This window comes from Sceloporus undulatus, chromosome 5, assembly GCF_019175285.1.
Source record: "Sceloporus undulatus isolate JIND9_A2432 ecotype Alabama chromosome 5, SceUnd_v1.1, whole genome shotgun sequence".
In the NCBI taxonomy this organism is placed as follows: domain Eukaryota; kingdom Metazoa; phylum Chordata; class Lepidosauria; order Squamata; family Phrynosomatidae; genus Sceloporus; species Sceloporus undulatus.
The window spans coordinates 129918231-129944361 of record NC_056526.1 but is presented as its reverse complement, the minus strand read 5'-3'; the positions used below and the strand labels follow the sequence as shown (position 1 = coordinate 129944361).

At 42.2% G+C, this 26131-nt stretch overlaps 1 protein-coding gene across 1 annotated transcript in view; it reads left to right on the top strand.

The window, feature by feature from the left end:
• The window catches only part of WWC2 (WW and C2 domain containing 2), a 176434-nt gene that overhangs the window by 84086 nt on the left and 66217 nt on the right, over nt 1-26131 (top strand). Inside the window, 5 exon segments of the mRNA XM_042468382.1 lie at nt 4155-4358; nt 7601-7677; nt 13526-13605; nt 20532-20661; nt 21184-21333. Of these exon segments, the coding sequence (XP_042324316.1) occupies nt 4155-4358; nt 7601-7677; nt 13526-13605; nt 20532-20661; nt 21184-21333 (641 nt within the window).

Below are 26131 nucleotides of genomic sequence, written 5' to 3'. Positions count from 1 at the left end.
AAAGACTGTCTTGTCACAATTCAACATTTTAGTTATGATGTATGAAGCACAGTAGGACTTGGCTGTCAGAAGAACTGTCAAGCCTTTGCCATCCTTGGAGCCATGTTTGGTGATGTGACAAAGGGATAGCCTGGTAGCCACTTCCTGACTTTGAGCCTTCCTAGCAAGGGAACCTAAGCTGGCCCTTTCTGTGTTTCTCTTTCTACCAACAGAAAAGGCCTTTTTATTCAGGCAGATCTTTGGTAAGAACTGTGGAAGGAAATTTTAGCTATATAGATAATTTTTTACCTTATATTTTAAATCCCTTTTTAATTTTTTTATCCCTATATTTTATGTTTTTATTATATGCAGTTTATTCACTGTGTTGTAAATTTTTTGAGTTCTATTTGTGGGAGAAAGATGAGAACTAAATCCAATAAATAAAATAATGGGCAGGAAATGAAAAAGTTGGAGCTGTTTGCAATTTTTCAACAACTTCCACTAATTACCAGATTTGAATGCCAGGGGTCAAGCCCAAAGTGCCGTACTAAGTTCAGTAATGGTGTGTATAACTTAATATTTTTATAAAAATGTAGCACCTCAAATTTTCTCAGTAGAAACAGCCTTCCTGCTGAAGCTGCTTTTTTTCTGGTTCATAAGAATTTAAAGTTGATGTGTATATGCTTTTTCCATCAGCAGAGTAGAGAGCAATGTTCTTCAGAAAGACAAGCCATTGGTAAAGTGGTAAACCCTGCACTGTGGTCCCAAATATTATTAGTGATCCTGGATTAGTTGCTAATTCAAGAGGTTTACTCAGCCTAGAGAAATTTTCCCAAATCTCCATTGTCTTGTCTCCAGACCTTTCTGGGTCTGGCCAGGAGGCTGGGCAAGCTAGCAAGTGAAGCAGCAGGAAGAAAGGGAGGGTGAGACAGTCTGCCATTCCCACTGCCCAATGTATCATTCGGTGAGGAGAGATCGGGCTTCTGGGGGGCAGGGCTTCTGGGGCGGTGCCAAAAGGGCACGTGGCACACTGTGCTGCTGCGGTGCATAGAATAGCACCCCTTGACCTTCTGAGTCCTGCATGGCCATGGCTATGCTGGACCCAAAAGGCAGCCATCTTCCACCCACATCCTGCCTTCTGAGTCCCACGTGGGCATTGCTGAAAGGGACCCAGAAGTCAGCCACCTCCCAGGCTCACCCTGCCTTCCAAGTCCTATGTGGCTATTGCTGCGTGGGACCCAAAAAGCAGCCACCTCCCACCCACCCACCCGGCCTTCCACGTCCCACATGGACACTGCTTCACAGGACCCAGAAGGCAGCAGGCTCCTTCCTCCAGGGTATCTACCCCAACAGGTGTCATCCCCCTCTGGGGTGTCTCCCCATGTGGTCCACACCACTGAACCCCCCAGGTCTGGCCAGGTGGGTAAAATAGCAAGGCAGCAGGAGGAAAAGGAGGACAGTGCAGTCTACTGCTGCCTCCACTGCTCAGCAGCCCTTTCTGCTCCATAGGGGTGACACCATGAGTTACAGCACTGTGTGACACCAACTGTAGCGATGCCTCTGAAAGTCAACAATATAAAGTTGATATGTTACTTTTTTTTCTTGTGTGAAAATGTGTACCATCTCCCTCTGTAAATCCTTGTCTAGAAGCAACTTTCTTCAGAAGTGTACATACCTAAAAGGTATTTGAATTTATGATGGGCAAGGGAGGCATTCTGATTCTCTCTCTTTTAAAGAGCTAGTTGTGTTTTTTTGTTTTTTTATTTTTGCTTCTTGAATTCACATCAAAATATAGCACTGGAAAGATTAAATGTGTGGAACTATCGAGTATTATTGGCAATTTCTTTCACAGGGGACCTTCCTCTGCTTCAGCAAAAACTAACCAAATGTACATTTAAAGTCTCTGTTATGGCACTTTTGAATTACTGTTCACTCTCGATAATTTAAATAGGCAAAATGAGAGAAATGTGCTAGTGAAGGATATGTAACTAATGTTGTTGGGATGAAGAGAATTTAAATTAGGAGCTTAGATTAATATTAGATACTTCTGAAGATGTAAAGTAATGTGTGAGAGCTACATGTTATAAACATTTTCATCACACAGGTTACACTGAATAAGTTTGCTTTCATACATAGCATTTATTTTTACTCTAATGGTGAAAGGGATTTAATGTGCAGTTTTAAAGGTCATATATTGTCTTACACTGTTGTATATTTAATATGAATTTAAAATCTCAGGTTTTCAATTCAGTTAAGACTATGGCCCGTTACAGACGGCCCTAAAAGTGTGTGCTCCGCGTGTGCTAGGGTTAGAAAGGGGCATCCTTTCTGGACGCCCTCAACCCTAGCACGCGCGGAGTGCGCAAAAAATGGCGGCGGCTGTTCCACATGGCTGCCGCCATTACGACATCACGACCGCGCCACCTCTATATGGGGCGACGTGGACGTGACATTGTCACGCCGCGCCAGGGCGCATAGTGCGGCCCTTCCCCGGCCGCAAAAGGAGCTCCAAAACGGAGCTCCTTTTGCCGTTTGCGTTGCTGGGCACAACCATCAGACAGCTGCGCCCAGCGACGCAGAGGAGAAAGGGGCCAACGCGGGGGGGGCCCCCCCCCCCCTTTCTCTCCTCCCTGCCACCGCGGGTGGGGCTTGAAGTCCCAAGGACACCCCTTTCCAGGCTGCGGGGAAGGGGCTTTTTGCCGCTTCCCTGCAGCCTGGAAAGCGGCTGATCAGGGCCTCAGCGGCTGCCGCTCTGGCCGCTGAGGCCCCAATCCGGCTGGGAAAGGGGCGGGTGCAGGCCGCCGCTTTTCGGCGGTCTGTAACCCGCCTAAGTATCTTTCCTCTGCAGTTGTGTTATGAAAGGATAGGATATTTGTTACGTCTCATTTTATTCTGATTTAGAAAAAAGCAGTGGTTGGAAGCTGTTAGTGCTCTCACAACACCATGCACTGCACTGATTTGTTGCTGTGTGCCTTCAAGCAGTTTCTGACTTATGGCAAAACCGGGGGTGGGGGGGTGGGGGAGTGACAATCAGTTGGGCCCTTCTCCCACTACATAGTGGTGATGTCCAGTTCTGATGTCAGTGCCTTTCTTCTGTGTTGCTGTGAAGAAGTGGAAAGAAGAAGGGGTGAGTGTGTGGCCCTTCCATCTCCCCCCATTGCCTCACTTGCCTGGCTGTGAGCCCACGCCTGGCAGCCCTTTCCAAGTCTGGGTGAACAGCAGCTGGGCAAACAAGGAAGCAAGAATGGAGGGGAGGTCACTGATGCTACCCAGAAGCCCTTTTTGATCCCACGTAATGGGTGGTTGGGGGGGGTGACAGGCAGTTGAAGCAGCAGGAGGGAAGAGAGGAAGGGTCTGGCAATCACTGCTGCTGCCCCCTCAGCAGCCCTTTTGGGGCACCTGCACCAAGTGACACCAACCCTAGTGACTCCACTGAATGTCCAGTTAAAATCAAAAGTTTTGTTATGGGTAAGCAAAATGGTCTTTACCTGCCAGTAGAAAGAAAGCAGAGATAAATCCTACCCAATCTAATTCCACTGCCTGGGAGGACTGAGAAGGCTTTCTTCCATGTCCTCACCAAACATAGCTGTGATGGTGGTGGGCCTGGGAGGAAGAAGTCCCCTGAAGATCCTAAAATTTGGGAAGATACATTTTGGGTACCTTGGCCCAAGCATGACTTAACTGGGCATATTAAGTCATCAGCTTATTGCACAGCTAGTTTTACACCTCTTACCTTTCCTTGGGCTGGCTAAGCAATTGTTCAGGGAGCACTTCTCAAAGTTTCTGTCCCACCCATTTTCCTTTCTTGGAGAAGTAGGGCTTCAGGGATAGCGTAGAGCCTTGTCCAAGTCCCTGTGGACTAGATGGGGGAAGCCCTGTGGACTAAATTTGGCTCACAGTATAGAGGTTCCTCATTACTAGTTTAGAAAAATATCTCGGTTCCAACATGCTTGATATAGAGATGAGTGAAAGGTTACAGAATTTATTGAAGTGTTAGTTGTGCCTGGGCAAGAATGGGAGATAATACAGAGATTCAAGGTTCAACTGAATAAAAGTATCACTTAAAACTAGCAATATTTTTTTAATTTAAGTTGTAAGTTTGTCGACTTAAACATTGTTAAGCTTTACAAGTTTTATTTAACCAACTAAAATGGTTTGCAACTGTATATCTACAGAAACCACACAGATAGAAGATCCAAGAAAACAATGGAGACAAGAACAAGAGAAAATGCTTAAGGATTACCTTACAGTAGCACAAGATGCACTGAACACTCAAAAGGAACTGTACCATGTAAAAGAACAGAGACTGGCACTTGCATTGGATGAATATGTACGGTTGAATGATGCTTACAAGGAGAAGTCTAGCTCTCGTACAAGCTGTAAGTAGCTGAGAAATATGTTATTTGTACCATAAAATACCACCCATGCCTCCTTTGGTGATTTTTCTTTTCAGTCTTCCAGTTTAAGAGAGAGAGAGAGAGAGAGAGACGTACAAGGCACTGTTTTGACCTACCCTAAGCTGTGTAGTTCATAAGTAAATGAAATGCAGAATTAAGGCTACTAAAATGCAAATGTCCCAGGCTTTCAGATTCTCCAAAACTCTTAATCAAGAGTTGGTACATGGTAGTACAAAATCTAGGAGATAAGGGGGAAGAAACAAAATATAGTTTGTTGGATTAGCCATTGTGTGTGTCTCTGCAGCTGCAAGATGATTACTGAAGGCTCAGTGGAGAGAAGAGGTGCTGAAATAGCAGCTTTCAGCTTTCTGAGATGCACAGTTAATTATTTCTCTCCACACTCACTGACCAGAGAGCTGGTTGACACTCAGGAAATTGTCTGTTGTCATTTTTGAAGCATACAGGCCCTCCTGGGTTGATTTAGAGCCAAGCCAAAGTAAAACATACAGTCACTGTATTAGCTAAGATGGACATTAAATTTAGAAAATTCCCTAGATTTAAACAGTTTTAGGTGGTAGGTCTAGGGTTTGATTTTTTAACTCTATTGTAATTTGTTGTATTTTATTGTTGTAACCCGCCCGGATTCTTAGCTTTAATTCACTTTTTTAAAAACAAAATCTAATGTGCCAACTAAATTAGATGTCCAGCTCAGCTGGACAGTGTGTTCTGCTGCACAAATGCATATGCAATAATGTCACTGTTAGTTTTTATAGTGCCACAAAGCTAAAGCTTGAAACATTAATTCTGTCTAGCTAAAGCATAATTTATGCTTTGAGCATGAACTGGAATGAACCTGGTGACAGGGGGAGAGGGATTCCTTCTGACACATTTACATGAAAGCTGAGTTACTATGTTCAAATCAGGAACTCTAGCTTTAAAAAAAAAAGACTCATATCAGTTTCAGAACAAGGCAGCTCCAAACCTTGGATTGTTTTGCTGGTTTGGTCAATTCATCTGAGTTTGTTTTCTAGCACAGTCTATGGTTTGCACATTTAAAAAAAACACTTGTTGGAAAAAGGAAACTAAATTTAGCAATACAGTGGGCTCTGGTTATCTGCTGGGGTTTGGTTCTAGGACCCCCAAGGACACCAAAATATGTGGATGCTCAAGTCCCATTAATTATGACATAGTAAAATGGTATCCCTTACATAAAATGACAAAATCAATGTTTGCTATTTGGAATTTATACTTTAAAAAATATTTTCAAGCCATGGATGCTTGAAGCTGTGGATAAAGAATCCATGGATAAGGAGGACCAACTATAATCCTTATTCTCACACACCCTTCCTGCTCCCATGAGAAGACATACAAGAGGAAGCATGCAGAGGACCAAGGCTTTGATCTGGCTCACTTCAGTTCATTCTTGTAGCACTGAAACCTGGCTTCACATTATATGCACCTCAGGTCCAAGTCTCAAAAGGGATAGATATTTAGCTTTACTCAACAAATCACAAAAGTGTGTCCAAACAAATCTGCTGTTCAGTGGGTGCAATACTTTTGGCATGTGTCAAAAATATGAAAATTGATTGACTACTAATTTATGCCAGGTTTTGCCAATTAGTTTTTTAGAAACAGTCCTAGGATGGCTTACCTCCTGTTATTTACTCAATTTTTACACACACACACACACACACACACACACCTTAAATGGAGTTCTAAATGACTTACAATAAAATAGTTTGAATACAATTCAAACAAAAAAGTATGTTCTTTAGAATTAAAATTTTCAGACATCATTTAAAAACATACCAGTAAAAAGCACACTAGCAAGTAAGGAAGCCTTATCATTTGCAATTGTAGTCATTTGCCAAAGGCTGAACAAAAAGCTCATTGCCATCTAGTGGTAAGTCAGGAAGGGGGAGAGCCCATCTCTTGTCCCTTGGTGGGAAGTCCCAGAGTCTGAGAGTGTTCAGCAAGAAAATCTATGGTAGACATACATCAGAGGGTGATGGAACTGAAATAACATTTTCTAAACATCATAAAGCCCAGATGGGCTTGAGGGTTAGAATATGATCCTCTAGGTATTTTGTCACCAAGTCATATCCCCTGATTTTCCATCGTAGACATCATTATCTGTTCTGTTGCACTGTATACATTGCTTCCCATGACCAACCATTCTTTTATGGAAAAGAAGCACTATCTTTGAAAGAAAATGTATTTGGTGGGATTGGCAACAGTAATGGGGGTGATCCACTTGTTTGTAGTAAAAATGAAATATATATATATGCAACATCTCAGAATTAACAGAATTCCAGATTAATTTTAATCTTAGTCAAAGTTTTCAAAACATTAAACATTACAGCAAAGAGAAAAACCTGTTACCCACATACTTGTGAAATTTGCAGTCATGCATTATCTTCTGTTTAACATTTCAGTACAATCCAAATTACACAAAGTGTGTGTGTGTGTGTGTGTATTGGGTAATTAGGCGGGTTACAGACTGCCCATTTGGGGCGGGCTGTACCCGCCCCTTTTCCCGGTGTATCGGGGCCTCAGCTGCCAGAATGGCAGCCGCTGAGGCCCCGATCCACCGCTTTTCAGGCTGCGGGGAAGCGGCAAAATGCCGCTTCCCTGCAGCATGAAAAGGGGTGTCCTTGGGGCTTCAAGCCCCAAGGACACCCCGCGGCGGGGGGGAGGAGGGGGGAGGAGCAGAAAGGCCCCTTTCTCCCTTGCTTCGCTGGGCGCAGCCGTCTGAAGGCTGCGCCCAGCGACGCAAAGCGGCGACGCAAACCAGGAAGGAGCTCCGAAATGTAGCTCCTTCCTGGTCCGCGCTAAGGGCGCACTAGGTGCCCTGGTGCAGAGCGAGGACGTCATGTCCGCGCCGCCCCATATAGAGGCGGCACAGCCGTGACGTCCTCATGGCGGCGGCCGTCTGGAACGGCCGCCGTCATTTTTTACGCGCTAAGCACGTATTAGGGTTAGGGAGGTGCGGAAGCACCGCACCTCCCAAACCCTAGTACGCACTCTGTGCGTACTTTAATGGCGGTGTGTAACCCGCCTTTGTTATTGTTATGCAGCATGTTGGATTGTATTACTGGAAAGGGGTGCATTAGAAAATAATGTTAATCTAACAGTTGTAGAATGACATGAAACTTAGAGAATAGAAATAATATCTTCTATGTCTAATTTTCTTTTTACTCTCCCCTCTTTTTTAAAAAAATAAGTGTTCTCAAGTTCTTCTTCCAGCACTAAATATGACCCTGATATTCTAAAGGCAGAAATCTCCACTACAAGATTAAGGGTAAGAATATTTAATTTACTGGGAAAGACATGTTCACTATGGTATTCTTTTGTAGCTGTTGTCTACCTAGGTACTGAAATCCTCAAGGATTCAAATTAAACATTTGGTAATAACGAGCATATATATACATGAATTGTTTTTAATATTCATTCATTTATTCATTTTTAAAGCATTTATACGCTCCCCTTCAGCACTGCCAGTGCTAATCATGTGAAATATACTCTTTAGTTTAGGATTTGTTCATTTTCCTGATGGTTTGGAAAGTTTTTGTTGTTGTTGTTGAAACGAAGATTTGGGCAGCTGTTTTTTATTTATTTTTTTTAAAATGTGGTCATTATCAGAGTAGGTATAGTTTTGTCCTCCGTGTGGTTGATTCTTGGTTCATGAGCTAAAGCTGTGTAGATTTTGATATATAGCTACCTTCTTCCCCACTCTTATCCACCAAAGTGGCCTTTGGGAATCCTGCCCCACTTACTTGTGTGTGCACTCTCTCTTTCAAGCTATGTCAGTGGTTGTTATCTCTCTTGAATAAGAACAGGTGGCATGCAGATACAACTAATGACAAATTAACTTATGTGAATTTCAAGTTTAATTACTATAATGGGTTACCCACATAAAGAGTTCTCTTTTAATCTGGCATGTTTCTCACATTAGTTGCTTGCTCATGAACATCAAAAAGAAGAATTCTTTTGTGTTCAACATATGGTTTATTTATATGTGATAGCAAGGCTGGTAGTTTTGAAACTAAGAGATTCTGCTCATAGATATATCTGAACAGTCAGACACACAGTATTTTCTTCTCCAAGCAGTTATTTTTTCTGGAACAGGTAGCTCATACCAAATTGCTAAGCAGTAGCATATTTAAGACTGGAAATTGCCTGTTATTTCTCCAGTTAATTGATTTAAATAGAATGTGAATGCTAATAAGGACTAACAGTTCTAGGAATGGTATACAACATTCAGATCTAATTTATAAATGGCAAAGACATTTGCCTGTAAAGCATTCCATTAGTCCCTGCCATCTTACTTATGATGCACTTATCAGTTGGACTAAGAAGATTATCACACGGATAAGAAACATTAGAGAAGAGATTTGTTACCGTCATTTTTACATGACCAAGGCAAAGATTTTCACACAATATTGGCCTCGTATCATTCTTGTATCATCATGGAAGCGTCATGTTAGTGGAATAACTCATTGATGATAAAAAAAACATCAATAGCTTGCCGATCACAATTCATTAGCGCTGTTGCAAATGTGTGAAAGGCAATCATGTTTCAATAGTGCTATTAATATTTCTTCATTAAACCTTTCAGAGAGTAGATTATCTCACTACATTCTTAGGGCTAATCTACTTTTACTGCTCCAGCTGCCTCCTGCATCATTTTGGGGTTTGTAGTTCAGTGAATTTAAGAGCTCTCTGGCTGAATATTCTAAATGGCCCTTCCTAAACTGCAAATCCCAAAATGCAACAGGAGGATAATCTCCTAAATTGAATCTCCCACTCTCCCAGTTTGCCTGGGAATCAATTCCTGTGTCGTGTTTGTGAAGAGAGTCGAGAGAAGACCCATTTGTTTCTCTGATAACTTCTGCCTACGTGTGGAATGTAAAATCAGTTTGTACTCTTTACTGTTTGTGAAACGTTAATGCCCCATTATTGCAACCAATGTGAAAATAAATGTTTTAATATCGCAATTGATTTGTTCTTGCTTAATAGCATTAGAATAACATTTTTATGTGATAATCTTCCAACTGATACATTTGAAACTATCTGCCCAGGAGCTCCTGATTGTTCCTATAGAAACATTGCATGTGAATATGCTGGCAGCTTGATAAATGTATTTGACTGTGATGTCTAGAGGGAGTGTTTTAAAATATTTTGTGCAAAAATATAATTTATCTGACTTGCATCATAGGGGTTTCAGGAACCTAAAAATGCATGTAGTATCTCCAGCAGACATCCAATCATATGTTTGATTTTTGCCCCATGTGGAGAAAAAGAAAGAAATCTCCCAGCACATGCAAAACTAGTACTGTACCTCATGTACAAAATATGTTGCCAATTCTTTTCTCTCCTACTCCAGCTTGTTACATGGAATGGACTGTAACATAGGTAAAGAAGCATACTGGGGACCCCCTGTTTGGTGGCATTGGGGTATATTCATATTCATGATAAAGTGGTCTTGTGTAAGGCAGCTCAGGACTTCATGGCTACCATGAAAACTATGTGACTGCCTCATATGTGCAGTGAGTCAAACTTTGCATTTGGTTTTCTTGAGCAGACAGAGAGATAATTCAAAGGGAGTTCCTTTATCAAGGCCAGTTCACCTCCTGCTGAGGTGAACCTCCTGCAGCAACATTTCTACTCTGTAAGGGTGGGGCCCATAAAAAAAGTGCATAATGTGGTTCCAGATGTTTTCCAGGGAGCCTAATTTTCTCTCTCTGTCTAGCTAATGCGGCTGCTTTTCCTGTCAATCTGTGAAATGCAGCAATGACTCAGGCAATTGAAATGATTGTTCTTTTCCCACTTAGCATTGCATATAACAGTGCTTCTCAGGCTTACTGTTTTCCATTTTTGTGCCTGTAATTGTGGGTGTTTTTTTCTCCATTCCTGGAAACTTGTTAGAGGCTGGCAACCAGTGGCTCAGGGACTGGTCCCAGTCTCGGGACTACCACTTTGAATAGCACCCTTAGAAATTTATATGGCAAACCCCAAAGCTCAGAGCAATAAAGCAAGGTGAGAGACAGTTTTTTTGCATAGAAAATAGCTCCTGCAGAATCCAGTCAAATACCTCCAGTACTTGACAGTAAACCACTCTTGTCATGAACCTGCCTGTACCTTGAGATCAATACCTGAGGCCTTCCTCCAAGTACTTATTCCAAGAGAGACTGGAAGGTGCTAACTAGAGAGAAGGCGTGTTCAGTTGTCACCCTCTGTCTAGGAAAGACCTGAACAACTCAGTAGCATCACCATCACAGTGCAAACCACACTGGGTGACAGCCAAGGCGGGGTGTCACCTGGTGTAGTGGTACCCCCATGGAGAGGGCTGCCCTTTGAGTCTGGCATGGTGGTTGCCATCACACTGGAATCAGAAAACCTTTGGGAGGGTGCAGCCGCCTTCTGAGTCCAGCAGGACTCTGAAGGCCAGGGGTGGCAGAGCCTTCAGAGTCCTACACAGCAGCTGCCATGCAGGACTCTGAAGACTGAGAGGATGATGTGCCCAGGGGATGGTCTGGCTGGGTGGGGAGGGGCAAGGCAGTTCCACCCCCCACACACACACACACACACCAGGTGACACCAAACCTAGTGACAACTTCTTTGGGCTGCAGATAGGTCTGGCAGGGTGTGGTAGTGCCTTCAGAATCACACACTCCAGCAGCTACACAGGACTCCAGGGGCCTGGGGGGGCAAAGGTCTGGCAGTGTGGGGGGAGAATAAGGCAGTTTGCCTCCACCAGCTGACATCAACAGTAATGACACCACTGCTCCACAACCCAGCTTTGTCCTGAGGAGACAGCAGAGGAGGAGGATAGGCGAACACACACTCTCAAGCCTCTTCCTCAGGAGAAAGCTGGGCTGTGGAGAAGGCTAGGGGGCAAGTGTTCACACACTTCCTCCTCTGCAGCCCATCCATCTCCTTGGGAGAAGGCCAAGTGGCTGAGGGGGCTTAGGGGTTAGCTTGAGGACTCAGGCTGTCAGAAACAGTTTGGCAGTCTGCATGTTGTGGAACTGGGCTTTTTTAAAAAAAACATTTTTTTTTTACTGTTGTGTAGCACATGGGACTGTGTCATTTCATTCTTTATTTCACATTTGTGCATTGGTCTGATTCAGATATTACCATCAAGCCACTTAGATAAACCAAGTAAGAATGGTGGGAGTGGTTGAACCATGGTTTACCATACTGGCTTTTGGGTTACATCTGAACCAGTGTAGAGCACACACACACGAGCTGTGCCCCTGTCAACTCAGGTCTAAAATACATTGCTGAAATAATCCAGTTTCAGACCGCTTTAATTGCCCTGGCTCAGTGCTAGGGAATCCTGAGAACTGTAGTTTATTGTGGCACCAGAGCTCCCTGACAGAGAAGACTCAATGTCTCAACAAACTACAGCTGCCGGAATTCCCTAGCACTGAGCCAGGGCAGTTTAAGCGGTCTCAAACTGGATTATTTCTGCAGTGTGTTTTGAACTTCATAGAATCATAGAATCATAGAATCGTAGAGTTGGAAGAGACCACTAGGGCCATCCAGTCCAACCCCCTGCCATGCAGGAAATCCAAATCAAAGCATCCCTGACAGATGGTCATCCAGCCTCTGTTTAAAGGCCTCCAAGGAAGGAGACTCTATCACCCTCCGAGGGAGTGCATTCCACTGTCAAACAGCCCTTACTGTCAGGAAGTTCCTCCTAATATATCAGAATAAAAAGGATTGGGAGTTCTTCCTCACTGGGGAAAAGCTTCTCCCATTACATCTGGTCACCTAGGGTGCACCTTGCCTGCACTGGCCTTTGCTGCAAGGCAGTGGCATCATTAGGATTAGTGTCACTTAATGCAATAACTCATGGTGTCAACCCCCACTGACCTCCTCCATACCAGACCATATAGAATCATTAATAATTCTTTTTGTATTAATGTTATACCATAACAATTCTTTATATTGCTGAATGTAATGACTAGAGTTATGACATATACAACTCCTAAACAACTTCTTTGTTATCTTAACTCCTGAAGCTAGAGGCTGCTTCCTCCCATTCACACAAGAGATTCCAGCATCATGAATGGAGTGCGGGAGGAATCCAGGGGTTCTTCCTCCTCTTAATTCCCAAAGTAGGAGGCTGGTGTGTCAATAGGAGACAGCAGTCTCCAGCTCCCAAAGCAGTAAGCAGAATTGACACAATAGCCTTCCTCCTAAAGAGGAGGAAAAAACTTTGGATTTCTCCTGCACCCTACTCTTGAAGTTGGAGGCTGCTGTCTTCCATTTGAACAACAGCCTTCTGTTTGGGGAGTTAAGAGGATGAAGAATACCTAGATTCCTCCTGCACCCCAGTCCCAAAGCTGAAGTCTCTTGTGTCAATGGCAGACATCAGCCTTCCTCACACTCATTTGCTCCCTGGTTCTTCTGCCTGCTTCTCCTTCTCTCACAGATGGGGCCAGGCCATACCATGTCCTCGTCTTCCCCCAGAGGGTGTTTGAATCTCAGTGGGCAGGGAAAAGAGGAGCCTTGTTTGCCCCAGTATTTGGTCACACCTTTTCTTCTGCTGAGCTCCTCATGTCTTACAAGATACAGTAATGCTACAGCCTGTTTCTCCAAAAGGCAGACATTTAGGGAGCATCAGTGGTGTTGCTAGTGTGGTAGCCCTGATATCACCCCCATGCCACCTAGTGATGCCTTTGCCACAAGGCTAGCATAGGCAAGAGGCTTCTCAGCCGCTGCGTAGCCAGCTACTTGGTTGCTACTCCCAGGATGACTGAGTGGCCAAGGAAGCAGCAACCAATATTGGTTGTTTTGAATGTGCAGTGGAATGGTAGGCATTATTATCAAGAAATACATGTTGAGGGAGCATGCGCTAGGGTTGTCAATCAAGAGGAAAGGGGACGATGGCCCAAAAAAGTTTGGGAACCACTGGTGTAGAGAGAGGGAAGGGCTGCATTTCACATACACAATATAATGTGTAAGGACTTTCCAAGTGATACTTTATCACGCAGTTATCTGAAAAGAAAGGTAAGGCTTATTTGAGGAACTACAACTAAGAATTACACATGTGGAGATGTTAATGGTTCTAGACCATGTCTAGACATTAAAATGTCTTTAAAAGAGTGTTTGAATATTTTATTTTATTTTTATTAAAGGTTAAAAAATTGAAGAGGGAGCTATCACAGATGAAGCAAGAATTACTATATAAGGAGCAAGGCTATGAAACACTGCAACAGTGAGTACAAGAAAATAATTGAAATTGACTTAAGTAATTCACTCTGCTGGTTAAGACTAAATCAAATAAAATTATTGCATTTGTTTACAGAGAAAAACTTGGGCATGAGGGGGGAAACTGAGAACAAATGAGAGAGAAAATCTGCTGGCTATGATAAAATCCCACCTCTCCTTTAAAATAAGGATATTTTGAAGGTGGAGGGGGGGGGGGTCCTGGAAAGTTGGAAGAAAGGGAAAATTAGGCTGTTTCAGATGTTTTGAAAGTTGGAGACCAAAATGATTCCCTTTGCCTTGAAATAAGAGGAAGTGCAAAGAACCAGATAGAAAAAAGATAAAGCAGCAGTGTTACATTTACCTGTTTTTTGAGTTTATGAATAGACATTTACTACCTGCATCAGTGTCATATGGAAATATATGTTAGAGTGAGAAACCTGAAACACATAAGAAGAAGAAATGGAAATAAGCTGCAAATTGGAGCAATCTCATAATATTTTTCCCTGCTAATTTTCTTATTCCCAACTTCAGAATCTTTTGGTATACATTATATACACAGGGTATCTGAAAATTTGCAATTTCAATTCTATATATAATTGAAATTATAAAGATAATTTTCTGTATAGCTGCTTGGAGACTGTCCTTGTCCTAAAAAGTCAGCCATTTGCTAATAAGAACTATATTAATAATACAGATTAAGAATTTTCTGTATACCCCAAAATTGTTTAGCTGGAAATAATTTGAACTGTTTCCTTGCAACTGAAGATGCTGAGAATTCAATCAGTTGTTTACCTGGTGGTCAATTTTTACAATCAGTTCTACATTCTGTCATGTCTATGAGTGAAGCTGAACAGAATTAATTTTTACACATGCTTCATAGTAGCAAGCATTGTCAATTTGAATAAATATTAGAAAGGCAATGGAAAAATTAAGTGGTACCTATTTAACCATATTTTAGTTTTCACTATAGCTTACTTAAAACAAAAATACATAGAAGAAGCTTAGATCTGAAGTTTTAAAATATCCCAAGATTAAAGGTTAGCCAACACACTGGCTATTATTACATTAAGTAACAATGAAGCATTGTTTTAAAGGAACTTGCTTGCAAGCAATTCTGATAGGAATCTAAAAGAATGTTTGAGAAACTTTCAACAGCATACCACAAGCAAACAATAGACATTTGTTGTAATATATATATATATATATATATATATATAATAGGCAGCCTCTTTTAAGTAGTACTAATTCCATTTTCTGAAAACTGGTAGTTGGAATATTTTGTATGTAGGCCTTTTCCTCCCTCCCCATTTGGCTGTATACCAGATAAAACCAATTGCAACTTCAAATATGAGGCATCCCACTCTGAAGCAGCAGGCAGACATTGCTGTGGAAGACATCTCATTCATACCACTTGTTTTCTGTGTTTTAATGGTGAGATAAGATGATAAAAATTAAATGTGATCATGGAGTAAATGTTCTCTTTGTCATAGCAAAAAAAAACATTGCTATCAGTGATTTTTTTTTAAAAAATGACTCTTTTGTGCCATGCTGACTTAGTGCAATTGATACACATATATGAATAATATATATCTATCTATTTCCAGAGACAGTGATATGATTCATATGTATCTTTACAAAATAAACTGAGAAGCAGTGGACTGAGAGGTGTAGTCCCTCTCATTAATTTGAATCTCCCTGTAACTTAAATCTGATCATGTACAGTTATGCTGAATACAGTGAGTCCTTGGTATCCACTGGGTTTGGTTTTAGGACCTTCCGTGGATACGAAAATCTGTGGATGTTCAAGTCCCATTAAATACAATGGATAGTAAAATGGAGGTCCTTATATAAAATGGCAAAATCAAGGTTTCTTTATAGTTTTTTTTAAAAAAATTCAAGTCATGAATGCTTGAATCCATGGAGGGCTGACTTTATCAATAAATCCTTGGAAACAGGTAGTTCATCATTTTCTTTTCCAAAGCTGCACACATAGGTTTAAAAACATAATGAGCATTATTTTTTAATAGATTAATAACATTTGTTGCTTTGATAAAAGTTTCCCTGGCAGCTAACTGTTTCACTTAAAAGGACCTCTGGCAGCATCTGACAAACTCTGATCCTACTTATTTGCAAAGTTTAAGATAATAGAAGATGACGGACAAAGAAATAGGAGCCCACAGAAGCAACATTAGGAGAGGTCATGCTTCAAGGAAATGAAGAACATGTAAAATGCCAAGAGAGAAAGAATGGGTACAGTGTAAAAGCAGTTGTAGATAGGAGCTCTATAGAGGTTAACAGAAGCCAAAACTCAGGCCCGTTACAGACCGCCAAGAAGTGGCACTTTGCCACCGCCGCCGGTTGCAGCGTCCAGGAACCGCAGCAGCCAAATGGTGTGGTTCCTGGACGCTGCAGAGAAGGAGCGTGAAAATCGCGCTCCTTCCTGGGCCCCAGAAGAGATGCCGCGAGGCGCTAGTCGTGCACTCGCAGCGTCACTTCCGGGGCGCGACGTGCGGAAATAGAGCGTCCGCTACGTCAAGATGGCGGCGGCCGTGTGGAACGGCCGCCGCCATTTGTTACGGACTCAGTCCGTGGTAGGGTTAGGGGCGTCTGGAAAAGACACCCCTTTCTAACCCTAGCACGGACTGAGTCCATCCTAGGGTGCCCGTGTGTAACGGGCCTCACTTACAGCCTGAACAGATGGGACAATTGAAGCAGCTTCCAGCTGTTTTAGAGGCATGTTGTTTAAGTGAAGCTCACCTCCATAGCAAGCTGGAAGCCACATCAAAGCTGCATTCCAATCCTTAGGACTGGAGCTAAAAGGAGCTGGGAAAGTCTGACTCCTAACAGCACTGGTCAGCACCCGTGTCCACAGCCCACCTTGGGAGCAGGCCATGTGGACAGTGGGGTTTTGGCGTGCATCTGGCCACAGTGGACTCAGGCCACTCTTTTGTGCCTGTTTATTCTAAGTTACATTTGGCCCTCCGTTTTTGCAGGAGATCCATTCCGGACCTCCATGAAAATGGAGGCTCGCACTTATTCAAGCCCTATAGGCTTGAATGGGGTGCGTTCCCATGCGCAAATATCGGACGTCGCCCCTCCTCATTAGGAGGGGCAACTGTATTATCAAATCTTTTGCTATAGGCCTTTACCACATGTTTATGTTCTGTCATGTGTGGTACTAATACGTTCCAGGAGTGGAAAAAAGAGAGGAGCAGGGTTATCATGGATTTCTACAGCGGCAGATTATAACCTACTATGGAACTTTTAAAAAATATGCTTCCTGTTTTTGTTAAAATAGGCCATGGGGCTCGGCAGGCCGCCCCAAAAGGGTGGGCTGGAGCTGTCCGTTCTAGCTTCCGAGGGAGCCTGCAGCAGCCAAACCACGTGAGCTCCCTCCGCACCAAAAAGAACCCAGAAAAATTGTTCTTTTTGGCATGCATGGGTGCCGTCATCATTGTGCCATTAGCGTACTGTGGCGTGTCAATAACACAAGTACAGCGCCTCGACATATGGATGCAACACCACGCTTGCAACATCATGGCAGCCCCCATGTGGAAGGGAGGCAGCCATAATGGTGGCGTCTGTATGGACTAGGGTTTGGGAGCATGCGGTTGGTCCACACTCCCAAACCCTAGCACACCACTTCCCACCTGTCTGTCTTGGGCCTAAATCAAGCTAAGGGGATACTATTGCTCTGGATACCAAAGATGACATATCACCTGTATGCAGTAATGGCTAACCACATTCCTAAGGTCCCATAAGCAGACACCCACCCCCCTCCCAGTGAACATGTAAGCCCTGCCCTTGGATCTAGGCCCCATGCCAAACAAGCCCCAAAGTTCTGATCATGCAAAGGAAACACAATAACCATTGTGAAGAGCAAGGGTGGAGATGAAGCTCTGATGAAAACTGAAGCTTGGAGATAGGAATGGCTTAAACAGTCCAGCCCCCTAACAGAATGAAGCCTGCAGCATAGAGTTGGCCCTCCATATCCATGGATTCTCCATCCATGATTTCAACCATCCATGGCTTGAAAATATTTTTTTAAAAATTCCAAAAACCAAACCTTGATTTTGCGATTTTATATAATGGATACCATTTTAATAAGCCTTTGTATATAATGGTACCTGAGCATCTGTAGATTTTGGTATCCGCAGAAGGGAAGGGTAGCTGGAACCAAATGTCAGCAGGTACCAAGGGCCCATTGTGCAACATCTCTGCACCCACATGACCACCGTGCTGCTTTTGATTGGTCCCAGGGACTGCACAAATCACACAGCCATCTTGAAAAGAGTAGGAAGCCAGAAACAAAAAAGCACCTATCAGCTTTGCCTTCACCACCACCTGGAATGAGTCACAGAGCATACTTATCAAAATCAAGAAAATCCTATACCTTCAGTACACATATTGGCTGGTATCTTGTTAGTCCGTATTAGAGTAGACCCATTCAACCAAATATTGCATGATGAGTCAATGCACAGGTAAATCTAATTGTTTCAATTACTTTACTCTAATTGGACCTAACCATAGGATCTAGACTATTCTTTGTGAGATTCTGCACATGCACAGGAGGCTGAAGATTGTTTCATATTTTTGAAGTGTTTATCATCCTTCTCTGGCAAAACATTAATTTGTAACTGAAGATGATAGATGATTTTGGGGAGAGGGAACAAACACCAGAATTTCTCAGAGACGATACCCTTTTGAGATGCCACTTCCTTTTTAGTTTGCCTAACTCCGTCATTTTAATTGCTTAGAGCTGATTTTTTCCCTTAACTGGCTTGCTAGTGGCTTTTAAATGCTGCCTTTAATTCTCAATTTTAGATAATATTTATGTTTCCTTTTTTCTGTGAACTTTTTTGAGAATAGCCTTTCGAAAGGTAAAATATATTTTTGTGAAATAACGATAACAACAATAACACAATATTTTTTAAAATTTGTATTGTCTTCCTAAAGCTTTCTTTTCGAAAGTTTTATTGTAGTGGGAGGTAAATGCAAAAAAATAGTAATTTATCTAATATTTCTTCTAATATGCAAAGGTTATTCACATTAATTTCTGCACAGATTGCTACAGTGATTCTTTTTACAGTTGTGTCACTAAGCTTGTGTTGCAGTTGTGTTACGGTAAATGTGAATCTGCATCTCCACCACAAATCTATGGAGTTAAGAACAGTTTAACTCGATTTCAGGCCAGAACAGACTGGCATAAAAAGCTGGCTTCCAGCCGGCTTGGAGACATAGTGTGCAGATGACATTTACATGGTTGCTGGCTTCAAGGCGCTCCGGTGGTGCAGCATTTATACAGCACACGCTGCTGGAGCACCTTAAAGTCAGCTTCCCACTGCAGCAGGGCACAAAAGCCGGCTTTCTGCTAGCGCAAAAAGGAGTAGTTGTTTGTCACTCCTTTTTCAGCAGGCCAAAAGATGTATTGGGACTGTGGTATGAGGTTGCCACGACCCCAATCCAGCTTTGTCAGGGGCGTCTTGAAGCCACCCCTTTGGGGCAGTCTGTTTTGCCCCTTATTTAGGCTCAAGTTTAGCATTAAATCTGCTTTAAGCCTGGAGAGTTTCAGCTACCGCTCACAAAACCTTGCTGTATATTTTAAAAATTTATTATGTATATGATAACTTTGAATCCCTATATTGGGAGAAAAATGTGATATAAGAAAAGGAAATAATAATAAATAATAATAATGAGCTATATGATATCCTGTAGTTAGTACTGCTAGGCCAGAACTATCCTGGGCCTAAAGTCAATTATGGCAGGATACATACCTCCAATTTGTAGCGTGCCGGCGGTGAGACTAGGGTTAGGGGGCGCACACTATTCAGACACTCCCTAACCCTAGTATGTACTCCGTACGTAAAAATGGCGGCGCCCTGTAGACATGGGCGCCGCCATTTTGACGTGACAGACACTTAGCGGCAGCCGCATGTCCCGGCACCTTTGTGACACTGCAAGTGTGCCATTGGCGCATTGCGGTATCACAAAGGCGCCACAAGAAGTACCCGCTTTTTAAGGGTTCTTTTTGTTCCACGACGGAGCCATGTGGTTTGTCCCCTGTGGCTCCCTCACTGAGCAAACCAGGCCGGTTGGGGGAACGCCCTGTTGGGGCGGTCTGTATCCCGCCTACATATCTTAGTCAACTGTGATCTCATTGATTCCAATGTGGAAGCAAAACAGCTTTTTGTCTCAAGGAAAAGACGTAACTAGTAGAAAGAGAATGCAAATTTGCTTCTGGTCATAATTTCTCTGCAAGATGTTTAGCTCAGAATAGTGTCTCAGTGTGTTAAAAAAATAACATTCTGAATACAGATAAACCCAAAGAAGAAAAATCTAAAAATATATATCTTTCCTTAGATATATTTAACTTGTAACTGCACATTTGGGCAAATTACTAAAAGAAAAGGAAATGTTACTAACTTATTCTCTATTTGTATCTTTGAAAGCTATGCAATTCAGTGTATACTTACCCAGAAGTTAGTTATCCTGTGCTCAGTGGGCCTTATTCCAAGATAAGGCTGCGATCCTTATCATATGATTCTGTGAGAATTGTTCCTAAGGACTGCAGCCTTGATTTCAAGTGACTTGAGTCTTTGCCAAGTCAATTAGGCTTTTATAAAGGATCTCAGGCTGCTGAATTCATTCAACAGAACGTGTAGAATTTTCCTTTTTAAAAAACTTGCTTTTTGAGAGGGAAGTCATCGAAGAAACAGGGGTTGGTGAGAGACAGACTTAGAGTATTTTGTTGCTAAGATTAAAGAACTCATCTCTTCTTCTGTGTTCTGATCGTATCTAGCTATTTTGCTGTGGGAGATAATATTTTTAGAACTCTCTGTTCATTACCTCCTCCTGTACTACAGTATTTCCTTTTGAATGTCAGGAACAACATTCCTTTTCTATAGTTAACACCAATCTCTCTCTGTTTTACAGAATTGACCAAAAAATGTCTGGAGGCCAGAGTGGTTATGAACTAAGTGAAGCCAAAGCCATTGTGAATGAACTGAAGTCTATCAGAAAGGCTATAAGTTCTGGTGAGAAAGAGAAGCAAGATTTAATGCAGGTATTTTGATACTGTTCACATCAGTTTACATTTGTTAACTAATTGTAGTTTCTCATTTTACCTTCTTGAGATAGCATATTTTTACAGGGTTATTGTCATTTTTTAAAAATGTATACTTGTGTTGTTGTTTTTAAATGCAAAGATGACTGATTGCATGGACTCATACACTGGACAGTTAAAATGTTGATAAAGATGAAGGCTTTCACGGCTGGCATTCATAATTTTTTGTAGTTTTTTTGGCTATATGGCCATGTTCTGGAAGAATTTATTCCTAATGTTTTGCCTGCATCTGTGGCTGGCATCTTCAGAGATGCCAGCCACAGATGCAGGCAAAATGTCAGGAATAAATTCTTCCAGAACACAGCCACATAGTCTGAAAATCCCACAAAAAACTGTTGATAAAGAGCTTTGGTTACCTCTTCATATCTTAGCCTCTTTCCCTCTCCCTTGCCTGCCTCCCCCACACACGTTCCACTTTTAAAGTGAAATATAGTAGTACCTGATTTTTGTGTTTTCTTGCAGAGCCTTGTAAAGTTACGAGAGAGGTTCCTCTTAGACCAAACTTTTGACAGGTCATCAGAACCAGATTTGAGGTGCAGCCAAGTGCACTCTCATCTTTCTCTCTCTCGACAGACTTTGGATGCAGGGTCTCAGACAGACATTTCTGGTGATGTAAGTGTTTCATGCCTTTTAAGCATGGGGAAGGGAGAACATGGTTGAAAAACATTCATTAAGAAATTTCAGTTCAACCGCTTGTGGCTGCTTCATGAGATATGAAGCACATTGCTGGTCAAGATGGCTATACCATTACATCTTGCTGATATTTAAATCCTGTATTGGTCAATGGATACTTCTCTGAGGTATACTGGGAATTCTGAAGCCTGGATTTCACAGGAATATTTTTAAATGCTACAACCAGGATTTTCTCATCCTCATTCAAGTTTCTACTGCTAAAGAAATAGTGGGGTTTGGGAAAGAAGTAGTACAAAAAGAATTAAGTTATGAGGGAATAAAATTTTCTACTGAGATTAATTAGAATATAATTTATCTACAAAAATGTAAAATCATCAATTGGTACTAACTATATTTATGGAGGTTATATATTGAAAATACCTATAACAGAGATAAATTTATATGAAATGTACATACTTTTTCAGGAAAACAATTTAAAATTATGGCAATAAGTGGAGTCTTTCATAAGCTATCAAGACTGAATGGTATCTTTAAGAATGAAATTGATATCTTTCCCTCTGAAGTGGGGTTCCTGTGAACGTCAGCAGCTGTTTGAAATATTTGCAAAATGTTTATAGCAAACCCTCAACGCTTCATATTTTGTGTTCTCCACAGCATTATGGAGTTAGGGGCTGTACAGACAGCCTGACAGGGGTGGCTCTATGCAGCCCCTGGAAGCACTAGATTAGGGATGCGTCAACCGCACGCCATGCTCCAACCCGGTGTAAAAAGGAGTCATGAAACGCAGCTCCTATTTGCGCCATACAAGGGACACCATAAGTGCCCCAGTGCAGCGTTATGACACCTCTCATGCACAGTGCCGTTTGGGTGCTGCGCATGAGAGATGCCATCATAGTGCATGCCGTATGGACGGGTGCACACCATGATGGTGGCTGGGCAGCGATAGTAGGGCTTTGAGTGTCTAAACGCTCAGCCCTACCTGAGCCCTAGTTCCCCTGCAGGCCGGCACAAAGTGCCAGTCTGTACAGGCTCTTAGTTATCTTGTGGAATTCATCTCTTACCCACATTCAGGTTTTTTTAAAAATCATTTTACTTACTAACCTATCAGCAGTCTATTTTACTCTATAGAGTCTCGATTATCCGACAGAATGTGACGGTCCCATAGGTCGGATAGTCAAAAAAGTCAGATAATCCGGAGGGTCATAGGAAAAGCCTAGCAACCACTATGAAAAGCCTTGAATTACTATGAAAAGCCTAGCAACCACTATGAAAAGCCTTGAATCACTATGAAAAGCCTAGCAATCACTATGAAAAGCCTTCCAATCACTATGAAAATACAAATTGGGGGGGAAAATCAACATTTTGAAGAAAAGTACTGTAAGTACTTACCTGTACAGTTTAAACATTTCAGTCCACAGACACTTTTAAAAAGTCACTGATTTTTTTCTGCTTTCCTGAGGATTGCCGCTTTTTTGCAGCCAAATCTTACCATCTTTGCAGCATCATAATGTCATCCTTGTAACTTCCTCTTGTTGCTCGATGTACCTCATTGCAGTTTCTATAGCCCTGACCCCTTCGCCATGAGAGATTTTGACAGATTGCACAGACGATGTTTGCTCATCAATTTCTATTTCGTCACCATCACCATCACCACTGTTTACAAGAGCCACAATTTCTTCATCAGTGATTTCATATTGATTGTCTTCTTTCATCCAGCCGTCAACCTCATGAGAAGACACATCCTCACAACCTGGTATATGGTGTACTAAGGGCAGAATGCTATCTTTGTCTTCATCTGTGCTTTCCATGTCTGCATCATCTTCTTCATTCTCGCATAGCAATTTATTGCAAGATTTGACAATTGTCTGATCCTTAACATCACCCCAAGCCCTTGCAAACCAATAAGCAACATCCTTTACATTGTTGCATTTCAGTCTTTCAATCATGTCTTGCCCTTCCTCAGATTCTTCTATCACTGTTGACAGCAACTTCCTGTGATAATTCTTTTTAAGCGTTTCTAAAACGCCCTGATCCATTGGTTGGCATATGGCGGTGACATTAGGTGGGAGAAACATAGCCTTAATGTTCCCATCTTGAAGCTGCTCTGCATCAGGGTGTGTCGGGGCGTTGTCTAGCAACAAAACTGCTTTTCTGGGACGGTCATTATCTCTCAAAAATTTCTCCGTTGAAGGAACAAATTCTTTAAAAAAACATTCTTTGAAAATTTCTCTGCTCATCCACAAACCTCTTTGACTGTAGTACTTCACAGGAAGAGTGCTCTTTGAGATGTTTTTAAAGGCTCTTGGATTTTTGGACTTCCCAATCAGTACAAGGTCCATTTTGAGGGCTGCAGATGCATTGCTGCATGCTAAAATTGTCAGCCTTTCTTTACTACGCTTGTATCCTGGGGCTGCTGCTTCAGTTCTGGATGCAAGGCTCTTACTGGGTAACAATTTGTAATTGAGGCCGGTCTCATCACAACTGAATATCTGATCGTCCGTTAGGCTTTCAGTTTCAACAAGGTCTAGATATTTTTTTCCTGAATGTCTGCATTTCTTCAAAATCAGAAGATAATTTCTCTCCACAAATACATAACTGGCGGACTCCGTAACGTTTCTTCCACCTGTCAAGCCAACCAACACTGGCCGTAAAACCTGGCTCCTCTTCATCAAATTCCTTTTGAAAATGCAAAGCCTTTTGCTGCAAAATAGGCCCTGAAATAGGCACACCTTTGTCTCTGAACTGCAGAAACCAAACATACAAAGCCTCACTGACCTTTTCATAGCCACACTTTTTCATGGTTTTCCTCTCTTTCACAGCCTCATCTGTTAATCTGAAGGAACACCATTTCTCTATCTCCACTCAGTTCCTTCTCCAGTCTCCTACAGTTACCCTTCCAACGCCATAGTCATCTGCTACCTTCTGCAATGTCTCTCCATTGTCCAGTCTCTTGATTGCCTCAAGTTTCTGCTCCATTGATACAAGAACCTTCTTCCTTTTCATTGGAATGCTTGGGGATGTGCTTGGGGTTGCCATGCTCTGGGTCTGGTGGTGCTCTGGGCCTGGTGGCGCTATAGGCTCTGGGCCTGGTGGTGCTCTGGGCCTGGTGGCACTATGGGCCTGGTGGCGCTCTGGGCCTGGTGGCGCTTACCGCTACGCTCGGGGCTGGTGCCTGTGCCGCTCGGGGCTGCGCTTGGGGGCCGGCGCCTCCGCGCTTGCGGCCTGGTGCTGGTGGTGCTCGGGGCCATGCTTGGGGGCCGGCACCTCCACATTTGCGGTGGCGCTCGGGGCCGCACTCAATGGCCGCTGCCTCCGCGCTTGCTGCGCTTGGGGCCTGGTGCGCTTGGGGCTTGCTGCTGCTCGCCGCTGCGCTAGGAGCCCTTTCCAGCTGGGGGCGTGACAAGGGCTCCAAGCCACGCCCACCGACCAATCCGATGTCGGATAATCCAGAACGTCAGATGAACGAAGGTCAGATAAACGAGACTCTACTGTATTTGAAATGAGTGGGAAAGCTAAACTATGAAATGTATAAGATAATTAATGTTTATTCTATCACCAGCAACTTCTTAAAATTATTAAAGCATTATAAATTTCATTTTATCTGTGTGATAATATTTTTTCCAGCATCATAAATTTCATTTCCCCCCCATTTTTGTAAGTTTTCCTCCCCATATGTTCCTATGTGGGAGAAAACACTTCCCAGGTGCGGAACTGCTGGACCTCTTACCCTTTCCCTCCACCACTCCCTTCTCCTTCTGTGTCATGTCTTTTTAGATTGTAAGCCCGAGGGCAGGGAACCATCTAACTAAAAAGATTGCATGTACAGCGCTGTGTAAATTTACAGCGCTTCATAAATAAAGGTTAATAATAATAATAATAATAATAATAATAATAATCATTGAATCAAATTAAAGAATAAGAAAGAAAAAGTAAGGGTGGGCCTCTTAGGGGGTCCGCCATATAAATTGATTTTTAAAAGGACTCGGTGAGTCAAAAAGGTTGGTAACCCCTGTCCTAGAGGGATATTTATGCCTCAAACTGATTTTAAATTGAACAAAAAGTTCATAATCCCATAGTAAAAAAAACATGTGGCAATATTTCTTATTTCTTCCTCCCCCATATATTATGCTGTTGGGATACATTGCATTCCATTCCATTTCCTGCCATGAGCCCAATATTTCATTTGGCCCCCTGTGTGTTGATTTCCCTTCTGTGTTCTTCTCCAGAGTTTCCTGATATCCCAATGAAGAATTTAAGTTAATATTGTGAATTACAGTGTGACCCAATATAGTTCTGTTACATTTTACTGATGTCATATTCCAAATTTCTAAAATTAAATTTTGAAACTAGTCATTGTTATTATTTCTAGTTAGGACTTCACATTCACACACCTTGTGGGAAAGGGTTAAATGATTATAGCCTATATATTTCTTATACTTCACTAGACTATACTCATTTTTGCAGAAATATGATTGTAAAATAAACTCATATAAAAGTAAAGTTTAAAGCTTCCTAGTTGACCAAAGATTTCATCCAAAATATGTTTTTACATCTGAAACTGACTGATGGAATTAACATTTTAGCAACTTAAAAATCTTTGGGATCTCATTGACTGATATGCCAGCCGTAAGTTTATATCCACAAATGTTTTCCAAATGCTGGCATATTTCTTTAAGGTACCTTGATGAAAGGATGTGGAGGTGATTGTACTAGGATTTTCTGAGAAGAAGCCCAAACATGAATGTGATTTTTAGCAATCTCGATTTCATTGAAGTAC